This window comes from Sceloporus undulatus, chromosome 10 (assembly GCF_019175285.1).
Source record: "Sceloporus undulatus isolate JIND9_A2432 ecotype Alabama chromosome 10, SceUnd_v1.1, whole genome shotgun sequence".
In the NCBI taxonomy this organism is placed as follows: domain Eukaryota; kingdom Metazoa; phylum Chordata; class Lepidosauria; order Squamata; family Phrynosomatidae; genus Sceloporus; species Sceloporus undulatus.
In genome coordinates, this window is record NC_056531.1 from 14313587 (window position 1) to 14338757 (window position 25171).

The 25171-nt window shown below is 46.5% G+C and overlaps 2 protein-coding genes across 5 annotated transcripts in view; both read right to left on the reverse strand.

The window, feature by feature from the left end:
* SELPLG (selectin P ligand) overlaps positions 1 to 173 on the reverse strand; it is an 8408-nt gene extending 8235 nt beyond the window's left edge. Inside the window, exon 1 of the mRNA XM_042442064.1 lies at positions 135 to 173. The gene's annotated coding sequence lies outside the window, so the exon portion shown is untranslated. The remainder of the gene's footprint in view (positions 1 to 134) is intronic.
* A 3372-nt stretch (positions 174 to 3545) lies between these two features.
* The window catches only part of CORO1C (coronin 1C), a 53917-nt gene continuing 32291 nt past the window's right edge, over positions 3546 to 25171 (reverse strand). For all 4 annotated transcript variants that reach the window (XM_042442057.1, XM_042442058.1, XM_042442059.1 and 1 more), the window contains 9 exons: positions 19416 to 19538; positions 13495 to 13624; positions 12976 to 13157; positions 12356 to 12475; positions 11411 to 11515; positions 9210 to 9355; positions 8758 to 8815; positions 8408 to 8653; positions 3546 to 7132 (listed from right to left, as the gene is read on the reverse strand). In XM_042442057.1, coding sequence (XP_042297991.1) covers positions 7013 to 7132; positions 8408 to 8653; positions 8758 to 8815; positions 9210 to 9355; positions 11411 to 11515; positions 12356 to 12475; positions 12976 to 13157; positions 13495 to 13624; positions 19416 to 19538 — 1230 coding nt within the window. In that variant the 3' untranslated portion in view covers positions 3546 to 7012. The remainder of the gene's footprint in view (positions 7133 to 8407; positions 8654 to 8757; positions 8816 to 9209; positions 9356 to 11410; positions 11516 to 12355; positions 12476 to 12975; positions 13158 to 13494; positions 13625 to 19415; positions 19539 to 25171) is intronic.

A 25171-nucleotide genomic window follows, 5' to 3' on the forward strand; every position in this document is an offset into this window, starting at 1 on the left:
GGGGGGGTTTGCAGCTCAGATCTGCAGTCACTCCTGTTCCAGCAATGCAAAGCATGATGTTTTTTCACACCAGATCCAGAGTCACTCCTGTCTAGCAATGCAAATTAAGGTTAAAACATGATGTTTTACCACACCTGGTTGCCTTTCTGTTGCCCTTCCGAATTGAGGGGGAAGCGGAGTCCAAGCAAGTCACGTGATGCGGATTCAAGCAAAGCGGAGTGAGTGCACATTGTATTACCACACCGGAGGGTTCAACGATTCGAATCGGCACACTTGCACATGCTCAGTGGGGCTCTGGATGCTTCCTCCTTCCCTGCCCCCTCCTTAGCTGTCATCCTTCATGGGGTGAAGAAGCAGTCAGGGGATGATGGGATAGGTCGATGGGGGTTGCTGGGGCCAGGATCGGGATGCAGGAAAAGGCAGAGGATGATGGGATAGCTCACTGGGGTTCGCTGGGGCCAGGATTGGGATGCAGGAGAAGGCAGGGGATGATGGGAATGATGGGATGGGTTGCAGGGTGGCAGAGGGGACGAGATGGCATGAAGGAGGAGGAGGATGAGGATGACAGAGCAGGATGCAGGGGCCAAGGGGGGTGACATTGGAGTGGTTTTCCACACCAGACCAATTCGCAGTGCAATCAAAGTGAGCCTGGAAGCCAATTCTGTGAAGTCCCTTTTTTTCTGGTTTTACCAAAATGAGGGGTCACTTTGAAATCACTGTGGAAGCACCTCGCAAGGAGCTCCCATAGGAAGGAATGGCGTCTGATAACACATTCACATTTCAATGTGAATGCGCTTCGTTGGAAGTGCAGTCACCTCGGAACTGAGCTGGAAAATCCCCCAAAAGCTCCGTGTGATATACTCCATCCTTCCAATATTTCTGCATTTGGCTCTTCCTGCCTCGACGCTCATTTGCTCAGCTTTGGCTCAGCTCTGTCTTAGCATGAGAAAATGTAGGAGTCAGTAAGAATATCGGAGAGTCAGGCTGAACTCTGAGCAAAAATAGCAGGGGAAATCCACCTGGTTCCTTCATGGCTAGCTCTTACCCCTCCACAAATGAGAAGAATTTACCAAAAAAAGCCACTTCTTCGGATGTCAGGGTCCCGGGAGGCTGGGATTTGTAGGATCCCATGACACAACCAATGTTTTTTTCCTTCAGAAGGGACCCCGATGACCCCAAACACTGAAGACCGTACTTAGAATAAGGTTGTCTTCTTCTCCCATGGCTAATATACCCAGGTTGCTAGTGAGCCAAAGGAGGACCCTGAGGCCTTTCAATCTGGGGCACAGGTTGCAAACCAGGAAGGGTACTGGGTGTGAGGAAAGAGGCCAAGAGTGGCAAAGGGTGGAGGCAAGGGCATGCTTAGCTAAGGCCACTTGGATCGGGGCTGCAAGGATCCGAAAATGAGAGATAGATCCTTGGTCCCCTCCCCCCCCCGAAGAGTCTGGGCTACCGGGTGCAGGATGCCACAGGGAACCCGTTGCTGTGCGGCATGAGAAGACAATAACAAAGCGGAAGACTAGCAGTGGTTTGGGAGTGCATGCATGATGCAGTTTCCTCTGTGGTGGAGAACTGCGTATGCGCGTGTGCATAAGTGGACTGGTTTAGATCTGGACTCCGCACGTATAACTTTTACAGTCCACAATGGTGGGTAGGCAAGAGCTTTGGGGGACTGGCAGAGGTGGGCTTCAGAGGCCACAAAGTGGGGTCCCAGGGCTAGCAATGGCTGCAGATGGCATTAGCCTCACTGTTGGGCCATAAGGCCTTGCTGTTGAAGTTGGATCTTGGCTCATGCACAAGGGAAGGGAGAGACATAGTCCAGATTTCAGTTATCGGATGTGTCCACAGGTAAAACCATCTGATTTGACAGTGGTTTAAGTGCCCTGGCTCCATGCCCTGGAATCTTGAGAACTGGAGTTTTTGGTGCCCACAGAGCAGTCATGGCAGCGGTAGTCATTGCCAACTTGGAAGGACTGTTGTTCCACTATAAGCGCACGCTTTTGGTTCCAGCTGGTGCACCCTCTAGACCTTGGCATGGTGTACTTACTGCCTTGAATCTGGCATTTAGTCCACCCCGAGATCTTGCTCTAAGAGTCCAAGGAGGATGCAACTCTTGCTCAACCAAAGCACTTCCCAACATGCTCTTCTCCCCGCTCAACCAGCCCAGATCTCTTCCCCGTTGCCACAGGGCACTCTTTCCAAAGAGAGGCCAGCCTCAGCAGACTGCGGCACTTACAAAAACGCCTTTCGCAACCCCCTTGGGCGTCATGTCCTCTCACTTGCCCAGGCCAAGGGTTGGGATGGGGAAATGTTCAAGCAGGGTTTTAAAAGCCACACCATCCAGAATTGCAACTCCCATCCTCCCCTACACACCCGAAAGGCCCTTTGGCATGGCTAACTAGGAATGCAAAAACTTGGGTTTCTCTGGAGCAATACTTCTCATGTTATCTGATGTGCAGAACTGACCATGATCATTTTCCTCAATGGCCAGGGGCCTTATAACGGGTGGGCGGGGCTACCGCCAAAAAGTTGCCATATGTTGCAAAGTGTACTTTGCCCAGTGATTCCAGAAGTTTCCGACAGTACTGCACAGGCGCAGTAAAACCCATTTGTATGATTCGCAGAGACCACGAAGAAGAATGGCACTAAATGCATGCCCAGTGAGTACAATGGTTTGTTTCTTTCCTAAATATTACTCAGGGACTGGCAGCCAATGGCCCTGATCTGGAGGACCATAGAGGCCTGCCCCGGTTCTGAGCTCAGGGAAGGCCTCCTTCTCAGTCCCACCACCCTCCCAGCCACATCTGGGGAGAACATGAGAGACATATGAAGAGAACCATACAATACGCTTATGTGATGTATCAGTGCAAGTTTTAGCAAGCTTGCCACAGAAAACCTCCCTGGACCAAACGAATGCAGAGGAGGAGCAGTATGCTCCCAGCTATGGGAGAGCCATTTTGGAACATGGAACTATGGGAGAGGCACACAAGCCTGAGGAACAAAATGGCTTATTCCAAGGGGTCAGAAATGCACAAGGAAATCCAAAATGGCTTGGGAGCTTGGTACCTTCTCCCTGTGTGCTTGTCTGAGATCTGGCCAGAGGACCCTCCTCTGGGTCCCATCCATGGGTCCATGCAATGGGAAAGGACATGGGAACAGGGCCTTCCCAGCTCTGGCAGCCCATTGGTGGAAGACCCATCCCTTGGAGGCCAAACTGGTGCCAACGTTGGCTCCTTTCAATGCCAGGTCAAGCTATGGCTTGGTATCAAAGCCTTTCAGGTTTACTCACTTATACCCAATTTACAATGGGCTCCAGTCAACATTCTCTTCAATTGCTTTGAACAGGGTTTTCACTGCCTTTTTCATTTGTGAGAAATGATTTTGTGTCTGCTGAAGTCTTTTAAATTGACTGTTAAATGTACTGTTACTCGTGTGGCTGACGGAGTGATAGGCGCTGTGCTCTTTGGCTGCTCAGTAATTCGTACAGACCTGCATCTTCACAGAAAAATGAGGAGACAAGGCAAGGAAGACACATCGGAGGGAGATTTGTACTCAATCATGACTTTTAATCTGTGAAATCCGAAGCAAATATTTGGACAGAACACTACAGGCGCTCTATAAGAGCGCATCTCTCCCATGCTTTCTGGTTGGATCTTGGGGGGCACATCACAGCGAGCAAGAAGCTGCAGGCACTGACTCCTTCTTGAGCCCGGCTAGGCATCACCAGTCTTCTTAAATAAAACACAAACATCACTTTTAAAACATATTTGGGGGGGGGGGGAGTGTGGGGTAGAGAGCTTGCCTTTCCACCCTTCCCTTTCAAAAACCAACAGAAGTCACCCACTGAGGTCTGGCAATGTTTTAGGGAAGAGTAGGAGGAAAATGCCCCTGTGTTTTTCAGAGAGTATTGGGGGGGGGATTGTGGGGCCTGGGGGCAATAACAATGGCTCTGAGCAACTGTGGCCCACTGGCCATACTTTGTCCATCCCTAATGTACAACAGAGCATCAAGGTAGTAAGGGCTGGGGAGGTGAGCTCCCTCACTTTGTTTAAAATTGCCACAACTTCACTTCTCAATTAGCGCAGTGCTGCCCATCATCCGAGGACCCGACCTGTTGTCTCGTCTCCAAACCCCTACCCATCTGTATGGACTAGCCTTGTCCTGGCACTTTCTTACCCACAACCTACAGAGGTGACCCTCTGACAAAGATTTAATCCTGTGAGATTGGATGCACATACCTTCTCCCCTCAGCACATGCCTGACCCGAATCTGAATCTGTCCACATGGAATGGCTTTCCCACGTGGACAGGCAACATCTGCCTCACTGCCCCCAGCCACAGACTCTGGTCTGAACGTGCATTTTATTTTTTTAAAAAAATTGGAAATTCTAGCTTAGCTACTGATCAACAACAACAACAACAAAAACCCCATAGCATACTTTAAAAAAAAATCCCAGAGGAGGCAGTGTAATGGACTCCTAGGTTGGTTGGTATACAAGGGTACATATGTGTATTTAACCATGGACAGAATACAGACATAACTCAAACTTTGGCTAACAAAGAGTCTTCCCAACAGAGCAGCTGGCGCACTCTTTTTTCCAGACAGAGGGTTTTCTTCCCCCGGTGTCAGGCAACTCCACAGCACTGCCCCAGCCGGAAGCCAGAGGACTGGGGGCAGGGGAGGGAGAGAGATTGGTCCCTGCTGGTCCAACCAAACCAAGGAACGAAAAAGGAGCCTAAACTCTAAAATGGCACCGAAACACTTGTCAAGTCAGAAAACCAGCAATATGCCCGTAAAGGCCTGGATGATCAGGGTGGCATGCTGTTGCCTTTAACAGAAGAACTGCCTTCTCTAGCAAAACACGTGGGGCATTTGTAAGCACACTGTACTATCCATTCCATGTTCTGGGGCCATTTTGACACTGTGCCTTTGCTGTATACGTTTCTGATTGTGGCTGCCCCAGAGCTTTTCCCTGTCTGCCAGACAGGATCTGGCACAACGCATTGCATGCATGGAACTGCCTACCCAGCCTTCCACTCCTCAAGTGACAGTGTTTCCTATGCTTCAAGCAGGAGGAGCTTGCCTCTGGACTCAGCCATCTCCAACCAGAGCCTGCCAGCTTCACCACAGCCTTTGACCACATCTGGCAGCTACACATCTGCCGGGTGGCTGTTAGGGAATAATGCAGCTGGAAGCAAAAAAGGGAGGAGGAGTATACTGTATGCTAAGACTGGGGAGGGATTTTGCAGGACAAGAGAGAATCCCGCAGGCCTGAGGAAGAAAACATGTTTAGGGCTCTGCTGGAGATGAAGTTTGACTGTAGGAGAGATTACAAGAGTCACTGGGAGCGACCGATGCCAGGTAGCAAGCCCAGGACTCTGAGTAAGGCTGCACTACAGCATAGCCTTTTTTTTAGTGCCTTGCCTGGTAGCCCCAGGCAACACAAGGCAAGGCATGCAGAGGAGTGGAGAGACTGGAAGAGGAGAAATGGAATGCCTAGGCCCTACACCTGGCAAAGAAAGCAAGAGAACTGCCAGAAGCACTACTTGGGTCTAAGTATTTTGGCAGATTCTTAAGGTTTGTGGTTCGGACAAAGCCACCAGCACTGGAGCCCCACTACTGAAGGTAGCTGGGGGGCAGTTAAGTGTAGCCCCCAGCCTAGCAGATGACCCAAGGAGCCCCCAGGCTCCCAATCTGGCATGGCTCCTGAGCCGGAGGGCCTTTCCTCTCTGGCACAGACTGAGTTGCTCAGAAGCCATTTCCCTGCCTGCCTTCAAGCTACCCTGATGATCCAGGGCTGTACCACCAAGTTCAGGTCGAGGTCCAGCCGCCACTCAGGCAATCCAACAGTACCTGGAGTTTCTTAAGCAACAGAAGAGTTCCTTAATAACAATCATAATAATTTCATTACTATTCCAAGGGATTTTTCATAGGAGAAGCCCCAGGACTCTGAGAGAGATGTAGTTGCAAACCCAAGAGGAAGGAGTGGCAGAGGGAAGAGAATCATCCCAGACAGCCTCCCGGCAGCTTGCAAAATTTAGTGGCTGATCTTTTGTCCTTACCCTCACATACATTACTTTCTGAAAACCTTATCCAGGAATGATAAATAGAACAAACATCTGCAGGAAAACATGGACTCAGAAATCAGCATCCACAACAAGCCAGTTTTTGACACGATTAAGATTAAACCAAAGCACAACATAGGTTTGAATAATGGCAGCACAAACTCCAATATGCAGCTCAGGACAAAGCACTCCATCCCTGCGATGGCAAAGCTGGAGGCCGAAGGGGAGAACGGGGAAGGTTCATTTGCCTCACTTTTGAGCCAACAGAGATGAGGGGATCCATCATTTAGGACAAGCCAGAGAGCTGAAGCTATTGTATGGCTGGGTGTTTCAGACATGGCAGGGAGACAACCGCTCCAATTGTTCAAACACAGAAGGCTTCCACAAAACTCTTTTTTGTTCTCTGAATGGCACAAATACACAGAGAGCGATGTTCCTTCAGACTAAGACCACAAAATACTGCAAAATGGTAAAAAGGAAAAAAAGAAATCACTTTTGGACTTTGGCAACTTTAAAGTTTCAAAAAAAAAAAAAAAAAGGTTAAAAAAAACCACCAATATAATTCTGGTCCCAAATCGTAGGAGGTTTGATACCTATCTTGGTTCTTTGTGAGAAAGGTGGAATGATTGCCTTTCAAATAAATTCATAAAAGAGTAGGAACAAGTAGTAGCACAGCAGCAGTTTTTGAAATGGCCACAAGGTCACAAAAACAGTAGGAAATCAGATTTCTCACTAAAAAGGCTTGGCTTCTGTTGGTGCTTCTGAATTGAGGAGGAGAAAGCTCGGACTGCAACAGGGCTCCAGATGGTCCTGAGGGCCAGCTTTGGAAAAGAGAGACATTCTTCCCAGTGGCAGTGCCACCTCCTCACCGCCCAGAGCCCTGCCCTTGGCTCACAGCTTGAGTTCAGCTTCCTTCCTTCCCTCCCTCCCCCGTCCCCGCTTGGCTCTCAGACCGCAATTTTTGCCATCTGCTGTTCTAACTTGGAAATGCGTTCGTCTTGATGGGTGATTGTGTCTTTTAGGGATTTGAGCTCTTTCAAAATTTCATCCAATTTGGCTTCATTTTGCTGCAACAAAGAGAAAAAAAAGAAAGGGGAAAAATAGGAAAAGAAACAACACAATTAAAATCAAAATGGAAAGAAGTAATGCCAGGTACCATCTGTTCCTGCACTAAGATGACGGGAGTGGCAAGGGAATATACCTGGCAATGCGGGAAGGTGCGGCCCTTTCAGCATGGAACTCAGAAAGCAGCCTTAGACCGGACTGTTTGTCATTCCAGCCCCAAATATCGTCTGTTGTGATAGGCTGCAAGCTCCCCAAGGGTTTTTGCATCACCTCTTAACTGATCCTTTTAGGTGAAGACAGATACCCAAGGACTGCCAGCATGATGTAGCTGTTTGACCACTCGACTATGACTTGGCCATGGGAGATTCTGAGCAAGTCACATCCTATCAGCCTCTGAGGAAGGCAAAACAAACCTCCTCTGAAAAGATCTTGCCAAGAAACAGCAGTGATAAGGTTGCCATAAGTCAGAAATAACTTGAAGGCACACACAAACAGATACTCAATACCATTTCTGGGCAAAGAATGCATTCTTCCACTGAGCTATGGTCTCTCCCTATGGACACAGGCAGCAGGGAGTGTGATCACATTTGCTACTAGACCTCTGTCAACATGCGACAACCCAGCAACTAGGCAAGTCAACAAGCAAGCCAAACTGCTTGTGCGCTGCTTTCATGAAGATGGCAGCACATACTAGGTGCAGAAACACATCTTGGTAGATCCAGATGCTGCCTAAATCCCATAAAGGTACCAGATCCCATCTGTTCTTGGAAGCAGGATCAGCCCTGGTTAGTACTTGGATGGGAAACCACCAAGGAATCCCAAGTGCTGGAGCCTAGATTTCAGAGGAAGGGACTGGCAAAACTTGAGTGGTCCTTGCCTAAGAAAATCCTAAGAAATTCATGGGGCTGCCATAAGTCAACAGGCAACTTGAAGTCATGTACATACACAGGCCTCGATATTGCTCTCTAAGACTATGCCGTTCCTGCTATTTTTTAGTAACACCCTGCTTTAAGAAGCATTTCACTCATTCTAAAAAATCATTACTTTTTAAAATGGGCTTTGAAAAAAGAATATGCAGAAATTGTGGAGAATCCAACAGAATCTACAGAAGAAAAAACTGACATGTCCCAAGATATTTTTCTGTAGTAAAACAACCATATTTTGAGCATTTTGAGTTGTGTCTCCTGCTTCTTCTTTAAAGAAACAGAAAAATAGAGGACAGTTTCCTTCATTCTTTTTCCTAGGCCTCTGAAGGCTAGCAAATTCTTTTTACTCACAGTGTTTGAGGAGTCCATTACTTTCTTTGGGGCGCTAATGAGATCACTTTTCTTGTTCGCCGCTGGCTTGTTGTCTAAGATGTTCTTCTTGACCACCTTGAGATCCCTATTTTTGCCTGGAATGTATCCATGCTTCAAGGAAATGAGAATGGGATCAGCATTCTTTCCCTCAAACCACTCCTCAGCTTCCAGAGAGGCTTCAGGCCCAGCTGTATCTGGATACAGATCATCTTGGAAAAGGTCAGACTGTGCAGGGCAGAGAAAGACACAGCAGCCAAATTAGTAAGCATGTCCGACAGCGGAAGCCCCCTCCAGAATGCTTATTCCTCCAAACTGACACTGACACTCACCTTCCGAGGGACAGTCATGATAATGGGCTCACACTTTCGCTCATGAAGTTTGAAAAATCTAAAAGAGAACAAACAACAAATTTAGCATGTAAAACTCCTTGGGACACAGATACTTCACTAATGAGAGTGACATATTTAAAATGTCAGCATGTGGTCCTAAGACAAAGACCCCACTGGGCTTGCTGTGTTTGATCTGAAGGATGCATGCAATGGACTCCGTCTTCTGTGACTGATGCCCTTAAACACAGGGAGTGATACTTTTCCTGCATCATCAAACTTGCATAGAACCCACCTCCCATCACCAACGCAGCATTATCCAGGGTTGATTTTACAATATCCCAAAGAATTCAAAAATAGGTGGGAAGTGGAGAGAGGTGTAAAGACAAATGGGGAAAAAAAAGATGTCAAAGTGGGGAGCTAGAGCTTGTCTGTTTCTGGTGTCTCTTTGTTACCTGGCTATTTCACACTTGTTCACATCAAGGCCCCTCTTTGGCATGAATCCCATCCCTCTCTGTGGCTCTTTGCTGCTGAAAGTGTTGAGGTAGTGCACATATGGGGACTCATCTGTGATCTCAAAGTAGCGAATGCTGCTATCACCCTGGAGGAAGGGAAAGGAAGGAGAAAGGCAAGGGACATAATCATTTTCATCCTCATCTTGATTTATACCCCAATCTTTCCTCATAAGAGCTCTGAGCAGCTAACAATCCACACAAAAACACAGAGGTGCGTTACAGACCGCCAAAAAGTGGCGGCCTGTACCCGCCCCTTTCCCCGGGGTATCGGGGCCTCAGTGGCCAGAACGGCAGCCGTTGAGGCCCCGATCCGCCGCTTTCCAGGCTGTGGGGAAGTGGTAAAAGGCCGCTTCCCTGCAGCCTGGAAAGGGGTGTCCTTGGGGCTTTAAGCCCCAAGGACACCCCGCGGTGGCGGGGAGGAGGCCCCTTTCTCCCTTGCGTTGCTGGGCGCAGCCGTCTGAAGGCTGCGCCCAGCGACGCAAAGCAGCGCCGCAAACCAGGAAGGAGCTCCGAAACGGAGCTCCTTCCTGCTCCGCGCAAAGGGCACACTAAGCGCCCTTGTGCGGAGCGACGTCACGTCCGCACCGCCCCGTATAGAGGCGGCGCGGTCGTGACGTCGTCATGGCGGCCCCCATGTAGATGGGGCGCAGCCATTTTGTACGGACTCAGTCCGTACTAGGGTTAGGGGGGTGCGGAAGCACCGCACCTTCCTAACTCTAGTACGGACTGACTCCGTACTAAAAGGCCTGTCTGTAACAGGCCAATGTGAACATTGCAAAAAGCTAAACTCCCACTTGGCTCATGTATGGGCAGGTTCCCACACCTAGAATATACATGTGAAGGTGGAGGATAACTACACTGCCAGGACAAGAACTCCTTCGGAACAACCAAGTATTTAGCAAGGTGTGGCCTTCTCCCTTAGTCATTTCTTGTTTTCACAAGGCACCTTTTCCAAGGCCCTGAGCAGGGCTGGTCATAATAGTCTCTTGGCGGTCACAAGCACCCGCTCTTCCATGCAGAGAAATGGTGTGCTTTTTCCACCAAGGGCCCTTGGAAAAAACAGCAGAAGATCCTCCTAGCATCTCACATGTCTTCAGGAAGATAGCTTTCCCTGTCTTCATGTGAGGGAAGAGAGAAACTGACCCATTTGTTGGCATGAGGCAGGAGGAAAGAGAATAACAACAACAACAACAACAACAACAACCAGGTGAGAAAAGAAAAGAGGAGTATGTGCACATATGTGCATTTCTGTGTGTGCCTCTCTACATCCTCAGCAGCAACCAATTTGGGCCAGTGCCTAGGGAACTTTTTCCACAATGCCAAATGTGCAAAGAAGCATATATATATATATATATATATATATATATGGGAGAGGGACTCTGCCTAACTGCAAATAGACTGGCCAGATCGTATGGTGTTGCTTTGTAAGGCTTGTCAAAGTGAAGTGGACACAATCTAGCCCCAATTCCAATGGAAAAAAAGGTAACAAAAAGGGGAGAAAAACGGCCTGCAAACCAGGTGCCAATCTGAACAGTGAGCGATCCGGATGACTAGTTTGCAAAGTGCCCAGTTCATGGATCACGAAAGGTGGGAAACCATCTGTAATCTCTTGGCGCTAGCCACATTTTCTTCTGTGGAGAAGGGAGCAGACCACCACAAGCCTGGCACCTTTCCAGCTACAAACTGGCACCATTCAACACTGGAACAGGGACATTTCCCACATCAAGAGACAAGCCAGGAAAACAGCCTCAGCAATAATGCAAACCGGCTTGAAGTGTCTCCTGTGTGAGCCACACCAAAACAAACAGGAGGGGCATCAAAGCCAGTTGGCAGACACCAGGGAATTCCAGCCCAGTTTTAATTCCTTAGTTTGCCCATTCAGTTTGAGAAGCTCCCCCTTCATTCACCTCACCCATTTTTAATTTTATTTAAAAGATTCAAAAAGAAAAGCACTACAACTACATGCTATGAGTCAGATATTGTTTTTGTAAGCCCATGATGGGAACTGTCAAATGAATTCAGAGTAAGAAAAACAAAAACACAGTCTTCAGCAGTAGCCACACAAAACTTTACAGGCTGTATTTTCATACCACAACCCCACTTGCTTTTGTCATACAAGATTCCAACCAATCCCTACTTACTTTTCCACATAGGTAAATGATGTTGGTATCTGGGTCATAGAAAGGCAGCAACACCCCATTGCTGGTGTCCATTTCATGGAGGGCAATGGGCTCTTCCATATTTTTCTGGAGAGAAAAAAAAACAGCATCTTACGTTTGAAAGCTACAGAGGCTGTGCTTCAACCTGTTTAAAGTTCCTGGCTGTCTCACTGAAGAAAAGGGAGATTTCTCTTTCAAACCAGTAAAAAAAGTAGCCTGTTTACTTAAAAAGAAAGGAAAAGGCCTACTGAATACACCCAGGAATTCTTTCCCAGAAAGTTCATGTACCCAATTCAAGAAATCGGGGGAGCATCACAGTACACTTCATTAGAGCCCGAGCTTGGAAATGTTACCCTTTTCCCCAAGCTCTGGTTAGAAGCAATGGACTGCCCTATTCCAGAGCCTCAATGCATTGAACAGACTGTTAAAATCAAAACATTATTTTATTAAATAACCTGTATAAGCTAAATGCCAGACAAGAAACATCCAACCCTACAGAAATCTCTTTTGCAGCACATACGACTGGCTTATGCTGGGACTGTGCATAGAATCTGGAAAGGAAAACCAGAGAACTACGAAATACTGTGGGCCGTTGGTATCCACTGAGGTTTGGTTCCAGTACCCTCCATGGAATTAAGCTTATTTCTAAAGAGGCATCTCCTAAAGCAGTGGTTCCCAAAGTTTGCTTTTCCACATGTTTTGGAATTCAACTCCCAGATTTCCTGACTGCTAACTAAGCTGGCTAGGGTTTCTGAGAGTTTAAGTCCAAAAGGCCTGTGGCACCAAAGTTTGGGAATCACTGCCCTAAAATGTCAGAAGACAACAGCACTGAAGAAACCACAGAAGCCTTTCCAGAAGAGATCTCCCCTTCTGGCCAGAGCTTCCTGACAATGGCTCAGACACACAGTGGCCAAACCAGCAACTTACAGGATTCCAGAGTGCCAGCTGCCTTTCGCTCATGCGGCTAAACCCAGTGGTGAAAACATTCCCATCGGAGAGGAAGATGGCTCTCATGGGCCGCGCTCCCTCGTGGGCCTTCTCTTTCTCCTGTGGGGAGAGGAAAAGGGAGGTCAAAGGTAGCTCCGAGGTAAGGAAAAGCTTCCTATCAGCCGGTAGGAAAAACAGTGATGGCTGCAGCTATTAACTCTTAACTGCCTCATGAAGACAGCAAATGAAAGCACAGGGTCATCCAAAACAGCAAAAGGGCACATGCCAATGAAGAGATTTGCCTTTCTTATCCGACTCCACACCTGATTAACAGGCACTGACACAGTGGGCAAAGCAGGAGCAAAGGGGCTTTTGGTACAGAATAGAATCTAACATCTAGAACCCAAATGAAATCACAGCTGCCATGAAATTACTTTGCATTTTCTTTGAGGGGAAAAAAGGGAGCAGAAGAAATACATACATACATACATACATATTTAAAAAACAACTACATGCCATGCCTCAGTGAACTCAGCTTTAAACAAAAACAGAGAAGCAGAACACAAACCACCAGCAGTTTTATGAGATCCAGCCAATTCTGTGACACAGTGTATACTCACTGCAACAATGTCTTGTTTCCTGGGGTCAATCACTCGGACTTTTTTGTCTTTGGAAGCTGTGCAGATGAGGCTCCCACTGCGATTCCAACTCACGTTATATATCATGTCCTGGTGCATGTCATCCAGATTGATGAGGGGTTCACCTGTGCCCACATTCCAGATTATGATGGCATTGTCACAACCTGAAGAAGAATAAAACTTAAGGTGACCAGAGTAAAAAGTACCATCTGTTACGACTGTTGGCTTGCCTAAGGAACCCCCACCTCAACTATCGCCAGCCCTCAATAAAAGAAAAACTAATAAGAGAATACTAATCTCTTAACTCTAGCCAAATTTCAAGACTAGCATGTTGCTTTCTTGTAGCATCCCCAAGTTGAGTCTTTTTGGCTCATAGCAGTGCAATTTGAAACCATCAGCATAGCCTTGTAGCTTTGGAAGGAGGTTTTGCTCTGCAAGAACCAAAAACCAAACAGGTGGAACAGGCAAATGATGTTTGCTCCCCAGGGACCCACAGCCTACCAGCACTGAGCAGCACATTGCGCGCCGTGGGGTGCCACGCCACTATGCCAACTCTCTTGGAATGGCCTTCTAAGATGACCACTGGCTCCGTCAGGGAAAGCGTGAGCCCATTTTCTGGGATTTGCCAGACCTGTAAAGAACAAACAAAGGCGGGAGGGAGACAGAGAGAATGGGTTCACTTAGATAATGCTACCCACTATATACCCTTGTACTCCCATCAGTCTGGATAATGACAAATGCTTAACCTCCACGGACAACACACCAAAAGCAGCCTTTCAAAAGGCCAGCATATCTGGTTATGATATTTTCGAGGATAGCCAGGCAAATAAGGAGGTCTCTCCTCCTATGAGTCACAACTGGCCAATCCTCCATTCAGAACCAGAGCTGACCTACATAGGGGCAGCCAGGAAAAGGCAGGTGGGCATCAGATGCTACACTCCATCCACCAGCAGATGGCAGCAAAGTAACAACCTGCTTCCTACTGTCTGCTTCTGGTGATGGTTTTCTTTTTTTTTTGGGGGGGGGGGGGATATGACAGGCTGAAACAGAAACCACCTGCAGCAAAGCAGCTGATGCTGACATGCACTCCCAAGGTTTGGGCATTAGAAGCAATTCCCCATCAATATCCATCTCAATTTCTCTCATGGTGAGAGAGCAGGTGCACTGAAAGGTTTGCACCAACCTTAAGAACAAAGCAGGCCAGCTAAGAAATAGCCACAGACTGTTCCAGGGTAATGGATTGGATCTGTCCAGTAAAGACTCCAATGCAAGCTCCCTATGACCCAGGTCAGAAAATGCCACGGGCAGCCTGAGTATTCAGGCAGTCAGAAAGTAGATGGCAACTCCAAGGCCTCTGGAATGGCTTAAAATATGGTAACTGGAGAGGAAGGGCATAACTACTCTTCAGAGAACATGCAGCCAGCCATGCCAAGTACAGCACTGCCCCAACTCCTTGACAGCAGCCAATATTCCCACCTGGAGCAATGACAAGGGCAGCTCCGTCCCAGAGTAAATGAACGTTGTCTCTGTATCCTAGGGAGAACAGGCTCCGAGTAACAAGTCACCATTTCCAGAGCTGTCCTCTTCTATTCTTGTGCTGGAGTAAGTGGACCATAAGGTACTGCCTTCACCTTCCAGCAGCCATGGAGCAATAACCAAATGCTGAGCTGATGAAATACAGACACCTGCACAGGGCTGCGGGAAGGACTGAGCCTCACCTGTACTGCACCAACCATTCTATAGGCCACATACATCTCTCAAATGCCCTCATGTTTTACCAACACAGAAACAACAACAGTAAGGTCGGCATATGGCCTTCAACAGGAGGAGAAACCTCAAGCCTGCCTCATGAACAGAGCCAATGAATGAGATTGGTGCTTGTGAGGGAGAGCACAACAGGACCACTTTCCCCAGGTAACGGGGATGGCAGGGCGCACACACTGCAGATCATGAAATAGACCACACAAGGGAACACCATCCAAGGTCTACAAAATATGAGAGGAGACAGAAAGCAGAGCAAGTCTTCAACTACTGGAGGATTAGAATATAGCCAGAAAAAGGAGGGGGGGGCATATATGGCCTAGAGATTTCTTCCGATTCACTTGGAAATCTTGGCTGTACTCCCATAGACTCATCATGGTTGCAACTCTCTTATCTGTCATAGACTTCTCTGGCTTTAGGCCACGCCTCTAGTGCGAGGGAACATGGCTGGAGGCTCCAAAACTACTCAGCACTAATGCCAAAAAAGGCCAAATTGCAAACCGTTGGATGGTTCTTTCTCTCTCTCTCTCTCTTTCTCTCTCTCTCTCACACACACACACACCACTAGTATGTGGCATGAGAAGACCAATTCTCTAGCTACACCAGTATTAATTTTTTTGGTGGCTAGTTTCTAGGAGTTTGGGTCCAGGCAACTCTCAGATGCATGCCAGGAGGACAGGTTGGGAAATGCTACAGGCTGTGATAAACACTAAAAAGAACAAACATTGCGTCACAGGCAAATGCCAATGCAGTTATCTATTTTGTTCCAGGATCATGCACTGAAAATCTCAAAACTTGGAGGCTGAAATTTGGGCACCAGGAGTTTCCGCAACACCAAGGATATACATTCCAACGTCTCTGCCTCCGCCAAGTATTTCTACTGATAGCTGCCCTCAAGAAATGAGACAGAAGGAATGGTTCACCATTCAACCATCCCTGCCTGGTGTTCCACCAAAGCCTGGCATATAAATCCAATCTCACTGCACACTTCAGTTTTGTTGGGAGAAAGTATTTCCTTCAGGAGTAAAGCAAATAGCTTGTTACTGGCAGGAAAGGGAAAGCTTGAGTTCCAGCCAAAAAGAAAAGCATGCAAAATCTCAAAATCACTTCGAGGAAAAAGAAAAAAGCTATCAATAAAGATAGATATCAGAAGCAGATGATGGAGGGAGGCATTTCTGACTCAAGAATGTCAGCTGCTCAGGGCAGCCCTCTGCAGATGAGAGAAGCAGCAGCCTTCAGCAGTGGTCAATTGCGGAGCAGTGCCCAATGCAAAAAGCCCAAAGGTTTCCATTTGCTCCTCAGCAAGCCAATTCTTTTAATTCCTCTCTTCTTGGTGGGATGACTTCAGTGAGGAAGGGCACAAATGACAGAGGATATAACTTGCTCACAGGGGGTGTCTGCCAAATGCTTTTCCAACCAGAGGACAAGAGAGTTAAAACCAGGAACCAGGAGACTTCTACTCTTTCTTTCTAAATCAACATCTCTCCTGCTTGTTCCAAAGAACAGGGTGAAGAAGCAACATCTGGCAGGACAGCCTCTTAAAAAAAAAACAGAGGCAGAGCTGCAGTGGAATGATTCCAGCCACAATTTTCTACAAAGAGCAGTTCCAAAGCTGAAGAGAAGCCACATCCCTTAATCTGGGAGGATGGCCCCTAATGCCTACCGTGTAAAAAAGGGTACGTCAGTGGCAACAGAAAGGGCCCTCTGAACATGGACAAAGCAATGCCTAGGCCATGATGATTCCAGCCTCAAGCCAAGACCTGGCCAAACTGTCCCTCCCGCCGAGCTGATGCCTTCCTCTCAGTCCTGGCTTTCAAATCATCTCAAAAGTGCGCACTACATTCTGTTCCAGAGCCCTCAATGAGTTTACCAGCCCAGGGATATACCTCCACAGTGGGACTCAGGCATAATGGAAACTAATTCTTAGCTTTCGGAGTGTGTGCCTGTTTCCTACCACAACTGCGTTACACACTACATCTATGACCTCCACACACTGAGACCCCCACTGGGCCATCATGGACAGACCTGGAACGCCAAAAGCAATCAGCCCAACGTGTTTGTCAGGAACTTCAAAAGCTGGCTTAGCAACCAATGTCTAACAATGTCATTGCTATCTTTGGGCAATTCAAACTTTTGCTTTTTGCAGGCTTGGGGTGTCCAAGCAAACAAACTGTCCACCTTCTCTGAAACAGACTGAGTGAGCCGGGCTGAAAGTAATTCTTCTCCTTTGAGAAGAGGCCACTTGGCATTTTCCAGAAAACCTTTATATAAACCAGTCTTCTTCAGCTGAATAGGAAGAAAGCTGCAGTACATTACTGCCATTCAAAAGGTTCTAAAGAATCCACATTTAAGGAGTTCCTTATTTGCTGGCAAGAGAAAATCATTCTTCAAAGTGAGCATCCAGACTAGGAGGCCCACATGCAGCAGCATTTTAGAACAAGGCTCCCTAGAAGTTAAGGGAGAAATAAAACAACTAACTGCTCACCTCTGTCTTGCAACAAAGCACTTTGTTAAAAACCTGAAAAAGGTTTCTCTATTTTAGAAGCATTAGGCATTCTCCCCACACATGCTGCTGCTACATGGTCTGAGAACATGGCAGGACAAAAGGCTTCCACTGACAGAATCAGAACCCTGAGTGGGAGAATACTGCTAGCGGGGCTGAATCAGAAACCAAATGTTTGGAGAAGCCTTTTAAAATGAAATAAAATAAATACGTCTTACCCTAGAAGGAAAGCTTAAAGTGGAGAAGCATAGAGAGTCGTACAGGGCGAAGCATGCCTTAAGGCAAGTTCTGCAATGGAAAAGATTCTGTATCTGCAGTGTGCTCACCTCACCCAGTAACTTGAAGACCATACACATATCACATGGGATCACCTGCATTTCTCAGACACATCCAAATGAACCAGCTTCCAGCAACCTTGGGTCATCCAAAGGGGATGGAGAACAACTCCCATCAGCCAAACCAACCCCCCAAAGTAGTAACGAAAAACAGAACCGGGGGGGGGGGGAGAGGAAACTGTTTAACTTGCGCACCATTCAACAGTTCATGAACCCACCTACCTCCCGCTGCTTTATTCTCCATGGGGCCACCAGATCTCCTCTTCAATAATTTTGAGAAAGACCGTTTGAAAAGGATGATTTTGAGCAATGGTTACACAGTCATCCCACCTGTGCTGCTCTTCACTGACAGAGAAACCAGTTTCAGTGCCAAAGCTGGACCAAAACTGGTTACTGAAAATGGTGTTTTGTTCACACAGTCTTTTGCTATAACTGCTGTTGCATTGGATGCAGACCAAAATGGAAGAAATGGTTTCTGAGGAAAAGGCTGTGCATCTATGCAAATTAGGGTCTAGGTCATGTTTCCAGTTACGTTGCTCTCCAGGTAAAACCTCAGATACGTCACAGATATTAGTGATTGGTTTTGCTGAACATCTACTCTAAGGCAATGATAGGTACAGGGTGACCTCCATTTTCTCCACAGTGAACATAAACCTCTGCAGTGAGCAAAACCTTCCCAAGTTTCCTCTTTCCCCAGAAATGGCAACTTGGTGGATGAATAGGGGAACTGTGAGTGCACACAGACCAAATGCCCAGCTGGGTGCCAGACTTAGCCATAAGGTTGCCAGTTTCCATTCCCTACTTTAGACCGTTCTTTCCTAAACTCATGAGAAAATTCCTACAACACATTGTGAGTCAGCCCTGCTGCTCCTTGTTCCCAAGTCACCCACTCAAGGCCACGCATGTTTCCCCATGCGGATTGGATTAGACACAAATGCATCCCTCTGTCACGAAGCCTGAGTTAAGCGCTGCCAAACCTCCCAATGTTTATACTTCAGACAGCATTCATTCAATTTCATGTGCCTTCTGAATTGCGGGTCTCTTACAGAACATTCCAGGATCTGTTAGAGCATAATCCAGTTTAGTGATAAAGTCTGAAAACCCAATTTATTTGTGTTTATAAAATGGTAATATACAGTACACTTTGCTAATATTCTAATGCCTTCCAAAGACTCAGATGAGTGGAAGTGGCATGGGAGACAGCCCTGTGAGCAACACAGAAAAAGCGGTATTCTTAGCTTGATATGAAATGAAACGTCAGAGACTCCAAAACACAAACATTGTATATCATTAAAAAGTTTCTTAGGAAAAATTCCCTCTTATATTTGTGAAGTACAGACAGGTCAACCCTGAAGCTCTGAACCTAGAGCATGGGTTCCCAACCTTTTAGACTTGCTGAGTCCTAAGGGGTCCACGGAGCACAGGTTGGGAACCGCTGCCCTAGAGAGCTAGTGGAGTCTCTTTCTCTAGCCATCTTCAAACAGAGGTTGGATAGTTATTTGCTGGGAATGCTCTAGCTGAATTCCTGCACTGAACAGGGCATTGGATGCAAAGGCCTATGGGTCCTGCTCCAACTCTTTGATTCCATAATTCTGAAAGTGTAGCCTTTCATACCTTGATAACGCAGGAAGCAGGGTACTTATTAAACAGAGTCTGCACTGAGTAAACAGGAGTCATCCAAGAGCATCAGCCACCTAGACTTGGGACAATATTGTTAACTTGGGATATGAGCCAGCATCTGTTCACAAAAATATTTCCAAAAATGAAAGCCAGAAACAAGGCGGTGGTTTTTTAAATGCTTAATATGTACAGTATCAACTCACCATCACAGTGCAGTCTTCTGAGCCACTGGCGATGACATGATCGTTGTGAGGGCACCAATCTATGTCTAGCACTGGTCCTGTATGGCCACAAACTGTGGGGTAGGATTTGTCAATTCTACCTGTCTGAAGAGAGTAAGAAGACAGCACTGTCATGTACAGGATGAAGACAAAATAGTGGCACACATTTTCAGAGACAGTCTACAAAAATGTCCCATGTCAAGTTAATATAGTTTACAGCAGAAAACAGTCACTCTCCAGCCTCTCAGGCAGGTCCCAGCACTTGGTACCTGGTTCTTTTAATGAGAGATGCTGAGTGGGCTTGAATATGAGACATTCTGCATGTGTTTGGTATATAAAATGTCACAGGTTCTAGCCCATCAAAATGTGCAGAAAATCTGGTCCAGTGTGTGGTACCAGAATTACAGGTAACTTGCATTTAATAATAATAATAATAACTCTAGCTCAATGGTTTTGTTTAAAAGTAGTGCAATTCAGGCTCCGTTCATTGCATTTTAGGCATATTCCATATATCTGTCTTTTTCAGACACAAGCCTCTACACCAGTTTCCAGCACGACGCTTTCCTTCTTATGGTGCCTGGATCAGGCATTCTATTGTTACACTGCTAATTCCTGGGAGGTTTGCTTTTCCAATTCAAAGTTCACTGTACATAGGACTTTAGAAACCATGATAACCATTAGCTCTTGCAAAGCGGTTGACCTTAGACCTGCTTGTCAAAACCAAAAGAGAGAGAGGCAAGTCCTAAGGGACTACGGGATGCAACATTAAGAAACAAGCCTTACAGAACTGAGCCAAAGCTTAACAACCAGACGTCTTTTCCTCATGGCTGCAAACCACACAGTGGCCCAACAAAAGGATAGCAGGCAATGGCTATCCATTGACGAAGAGGTGCTTACCTGGAACTTCTGACCTCAGTCCATTGTCACCATTGCCTTTTAGAAGGCAGTGTGACACCCTGGTGAATGGTGGGGCAACCAGGCTAATGCCTTGCATGTTGCCCTGGAAGCTGTCAGATGTACCATGTGCCCACTCCACTGCTCACAGTGGTTGCCAGCACAGGCTTCCAGCATGTGCCAGCAAACATCTTCAAATGGGCATTTATGAGTGACAGAAGAGAAGAAAATGGTGATGGGACACAAGAGAGGAAGAGGCAAAGATTCACAGGGATGGATACAACAGTCTGTGGGGTTCATACTAGGGTAGAGAGTGTTTCATTACTCTGTCTGCCAGTTTTAATGTCACACCCCTAAAATGGTGCCACATATCGACTGCATTCTATCTATGCCAAAATAAAAACACAGTCTGTCCATGACTAGCAGATGCGTCTATAAAAACAGTTACTATCACATCTAAAACTTAAGAGTTTAAAGGAACAGAATGAGGTGCTCAAAACAGCAAACAAATCCAGATCTCGAATGAATGAGTACACCTGGCCATTTGAGAGTCGCTTAAAGGAATATCCTAACAGCTGAGACTCAATAGATCAGCTGTGCTCTGTAACAATACTAGACCAGTTCAAAATCTGTCTTAATGTGTCCATCAGGAGTTTAGGAAGAAAAGGTTAGCTGCTATGCCTGTGTTTCACTTGCAAATTCCCCCCATCTGTATGATCAAGATGACAGGCCAAACTCCCAGGTCTGCAAACAAAGCGCAAAGTATTAAATCTCACTCAACGGTATGCAAAATGACTATGTTGCCTAAAATGGCCATTTATTTGCTAAGACACGGATTTGCAATTATCTCTTGTTACCTCACCTCCCTTTTAAAAATTAAATATAACTGCCCGGGCCATTACATTAATTGTGTCTCAGTTTGGGATGTACCCAAGAGAACGTGCATTCCATTTGCATATAATGAGCACTTACTGCAAGCCTGGTAAACAAGCTCACCATTAAAATGGAGATTTTCCTGCTTCATGAGTATCACCAGTCTCAGACCGGCAGGGACTCTTCTATCAGCTGGGGTTACTTTCCAGGTTAAAACTTGGTAAAGAGCAATTTTCAGGAAGTTACTATTCTTAATATATGTTTATGTTTGTATGTTTTTCGTTGGAGGGGTTGTGTCGGTGCATGACTTAAAACAAACTTGGTAATAGTCTCGAGGCGCCATTCAATCCTCCGGTTCGAAAGGTCTGCTAACATTTAGAGATAAGCAATCAACACTGTAATCAATAGGAGGATGGCAACAAGCTACAGATCTATGGCAAATGCACAAAACCTGATAGGTAAACTGTAAATGGAGAGCAGTAGTAAGCCTTTTACACCAGTCAGATGGCTTAACATTGACCAAATAAGGCAACTTAATTCAGCAACAGAAGCCAACCTAGATTGTGGGAGAAGAAGCCTGACAGGATGGGCTGAAAACTGAACCCATCTTTCACCAGGACTGACCTTGTCTTTGCTGGGAAGAGGCAGTGGATTACAGAACCATCATTCTTAGCTTTATTTAGTGCAGAAAGCCACTTCCTCAGGAATTTGTTGTTATCCTCCCAGCTGAAAGTAAAGAACTGGCATCAGCTTGCACATTCTGCTGCTGCGTGTATCTCAAAGAGGGGAGCAGAGGCAACTAGATGGCCAAAGAATGGCTCTGAAATGCAGAGAAAGCCCCCTCTTTCTGACAAGCACTGCTTCTCCTCTGGGGCCTGAGCCCTGGCCCACCCTCAAAACTCCAGCCACTGCTTTTCATTTAACAAGCATTGCTGCGTCTACAGAGCGCCCACATCGCCCAACACCAGATGGCTCATAGGCCAGGCCATGGGGCTGAACTGGCGGCTGCCCTCTCCATTCAGACCATGACAAATGGCCATTCGTCATCCAGCAAGCTGGCCAGGCTCCCCCATGACAAACCCTGGTTAAGATAAAGAAACAGTGCCATGCCCCAGAAGAGGGATCCATCAGAGTAACACTGCTGCTATCACACTATCACGAGGAGACTTCTAAAGCATGAAGATTGTACTGGGAACTCCAAAGTGGGCATCTTTCACCAGAAGTCATGGAATGCCATTTGGTCGTGTCAAAGCCCCAGTTCTACTGAAGCAACGGATGGGTTGGAACGGAAAGGCAGAGGGAGAGGTAGGAAGCAGGGCCAGCCCCACCAGGTTTGGCTTCTCTGGAGGCAACCCCCACAAGACTAGCAACCTCTGGCTGCCTTAGAGTTTTACAGTTGCATGAAATCTGGTCATGATTTGAACCTCACAACATGAACGTCTTGCGGTCCATTTTCTTCACCACCCCCTTTTCCTTTTCAGGTCTTTTTCAACTGTATGCTCAAGGGGCAGGAACTGTCTTGTCTTGTTCTTATCGATACCAAGGCTGCTCTGGGAGCCTTTTCATACTCTTATCGAGTGGGGTATAAATGGTATAAATAGATAAATAAATAAATAAATAAATCTGTGTGAGAGCACAACTGTGAAAGCCTCGAGGAGCACTATATTGGCTGCAAAGTACTCCTCTTACACAGATGTTCTACACAAACCTACTCTGTAGTTCTCCATCTCCCAAAGAAGCACCCCATGTACGGTGTGGGTCCTGTTTTGAAGACTCTAAACCTAAATCTTCTAGAGACAAACATGTGGAGGAAGTGGAAGGAGACAACAATTTGCTTTGTTAATTACGCTTAGTGCTCCTAAGTCACAATTCAACAAAAAGTGTTCCTGTATGTGCCCTGCTGGTATGTCATTGCCATTCATACCAGTGAGCTTGTAAAAAAGAAACTCCTGCTGAATATCCTTGGGGTCTAAAAGTGAGATCCAACTTTAAGTGCTCACCAAGCCCTGAAACTCACTGAGTGAGCTGGGGTCAATCACTGTCTCAGCCTACCTCACAGGGCTGTTGTTGGCAGTATAAAAGGCGATGGAAGAGAGCTATTTGTACTACCTTGTAGGTCTTGAAGGAAAGATGGGATACAAATGTGGCAAAAATGTGACCCATAGGTGCTTTAGAGACATATCATTGGGACTCACAATTAATTCTGTTCCAAACGGTCCTCTGGAAATCACAGGCAGCACCAAGCCTGCAGCAGTAACAAGATTTCCATCTCGTCCCACCAGGAGCTAGGAAACGGGAAGGCTCAGAAAAACCATGGAAAAACTGTTTTCCCCCAAAGCACTTTTTCTGGGGAAAACATGAATTATGAATTTCCTTTGGAGGGTGAATAAAATATTTAGGACAAAGTGTTCCTATATTTACTCCTCCTGCATTATATCAAAAACTATGTAAGAGGTAGACTTTGATTTATGACTAGGTACAGTATCTGACATCATTGCAATTCTTGGTGTTGGTTTCCTTTCTCTGTTCTTTTTAGGAGAATGACTGCTTTATGTCTGTTTGGCACTAAGGAGGACTAGAAGAGACAGTTCAGGTGTTCCATATAGCTCTGTTTGTAAAAGAAAAAAAAAATCAAATTTTAATATATAAATTCAACTTGCAATTGTATCCTGATTCAACTGCGCTGTTACTATATTAACCATGATAACTGTATGCCAAACCAAGTTATAAATAATGTAGTTTATATCCTTGAAGTAACAAAGTGTCAATCTGTGCAGATTGCTGAGAGTGCATTTTTCAATTTTTCCAAAAATTTCTGCTTGGGGAAGGGAGGAAAATAGCTTCAAAACTTCTGAAAACTTTACATCTCTACCAGGAGACCAGTGCGCTAAACAAGTTCACTGCTTCATACCATATGCTTACAGCTGAAGAGCGAGAGTGCTCTCTGCAAATCTGTGTTAAATGCAGTAATTTCCATGGGATATATCCTCTGGAAAATCCATGGCAATGCCCAGAAATCCAGGGCAAAATTAGCTGACAGTTGGCTACACCCAGAGCAAAATGAACTGCCAGCCACTTGCCAGAGCCAGAAAGCTAGCGCTTGGGACAGCTGCTGCTTTTCAGCTAGAGAGCAGCAGTTTATTGCAACGACTCTGTCTTGAGGGAGAGAAACTGCCTGCATCTAGAAAGGTAGATGTCTGGATGCTATAGCTGTACCTAAAACAAGAAGAAGCAGAAGTCCTTTGACTGTAATTGAGTCGTCATCATCCCCGCCCTGAGTCACCTTTTTGCTGTTGTTGGGTGCCTTCAAGTTGTTTCCGACTTACAGTGACCCTAAGGCAACCCTATCACAAGGTTTTCTCGGCAATATTTGTTTGGGGGGATTGCCTTTGTCTTCTTCTGAGGTTGAGAAGACTTGTGACTTACCCAAGATCACCGAGTGGGTTTCTATGGCTAAGTGGAGCCCTGGTCTCCAGAGTCATAGTCCAATGCTCAAGCCGCTACACCAAGTTGGCCTTCATCCCCCCCCCCCTTTTTCTTGCTCTTGAATCACTGGGGCCATTTTGAGACATTGCTTTCTGAGAGGGAAGCTGCTCTCTATTTGTAAATCCCTTCTGAATATCCATTTATAGCTAGTGGCCATTACCAGAATGACCTTCTGATGGTCTTCCACCAGAAGGGACCATTCACAGACCTCTCCTCCCAGTGCCAGTGCAGGGGAATTGGGGGCCTTGGGCTCCTGTTGTGGTCAAGGCCTCCAAGGGCTGTCTGAAGGATCCTACCTGTGCTGCCGGCGATTGGAGATAGTAACAACAAAGTGGAGAACATGACTTTCAAGCCCTTTCAAATGGAAGGCTTCAAAAGCAGGAGATGCTGGTCATATCTGCTAAATGAAGTTTGTCTCACAAAAGTGCCTATTTAGCCCTTGTCAGAACTTGATTTGCAAGGCCATCCACCTCCATCTTCCTTCA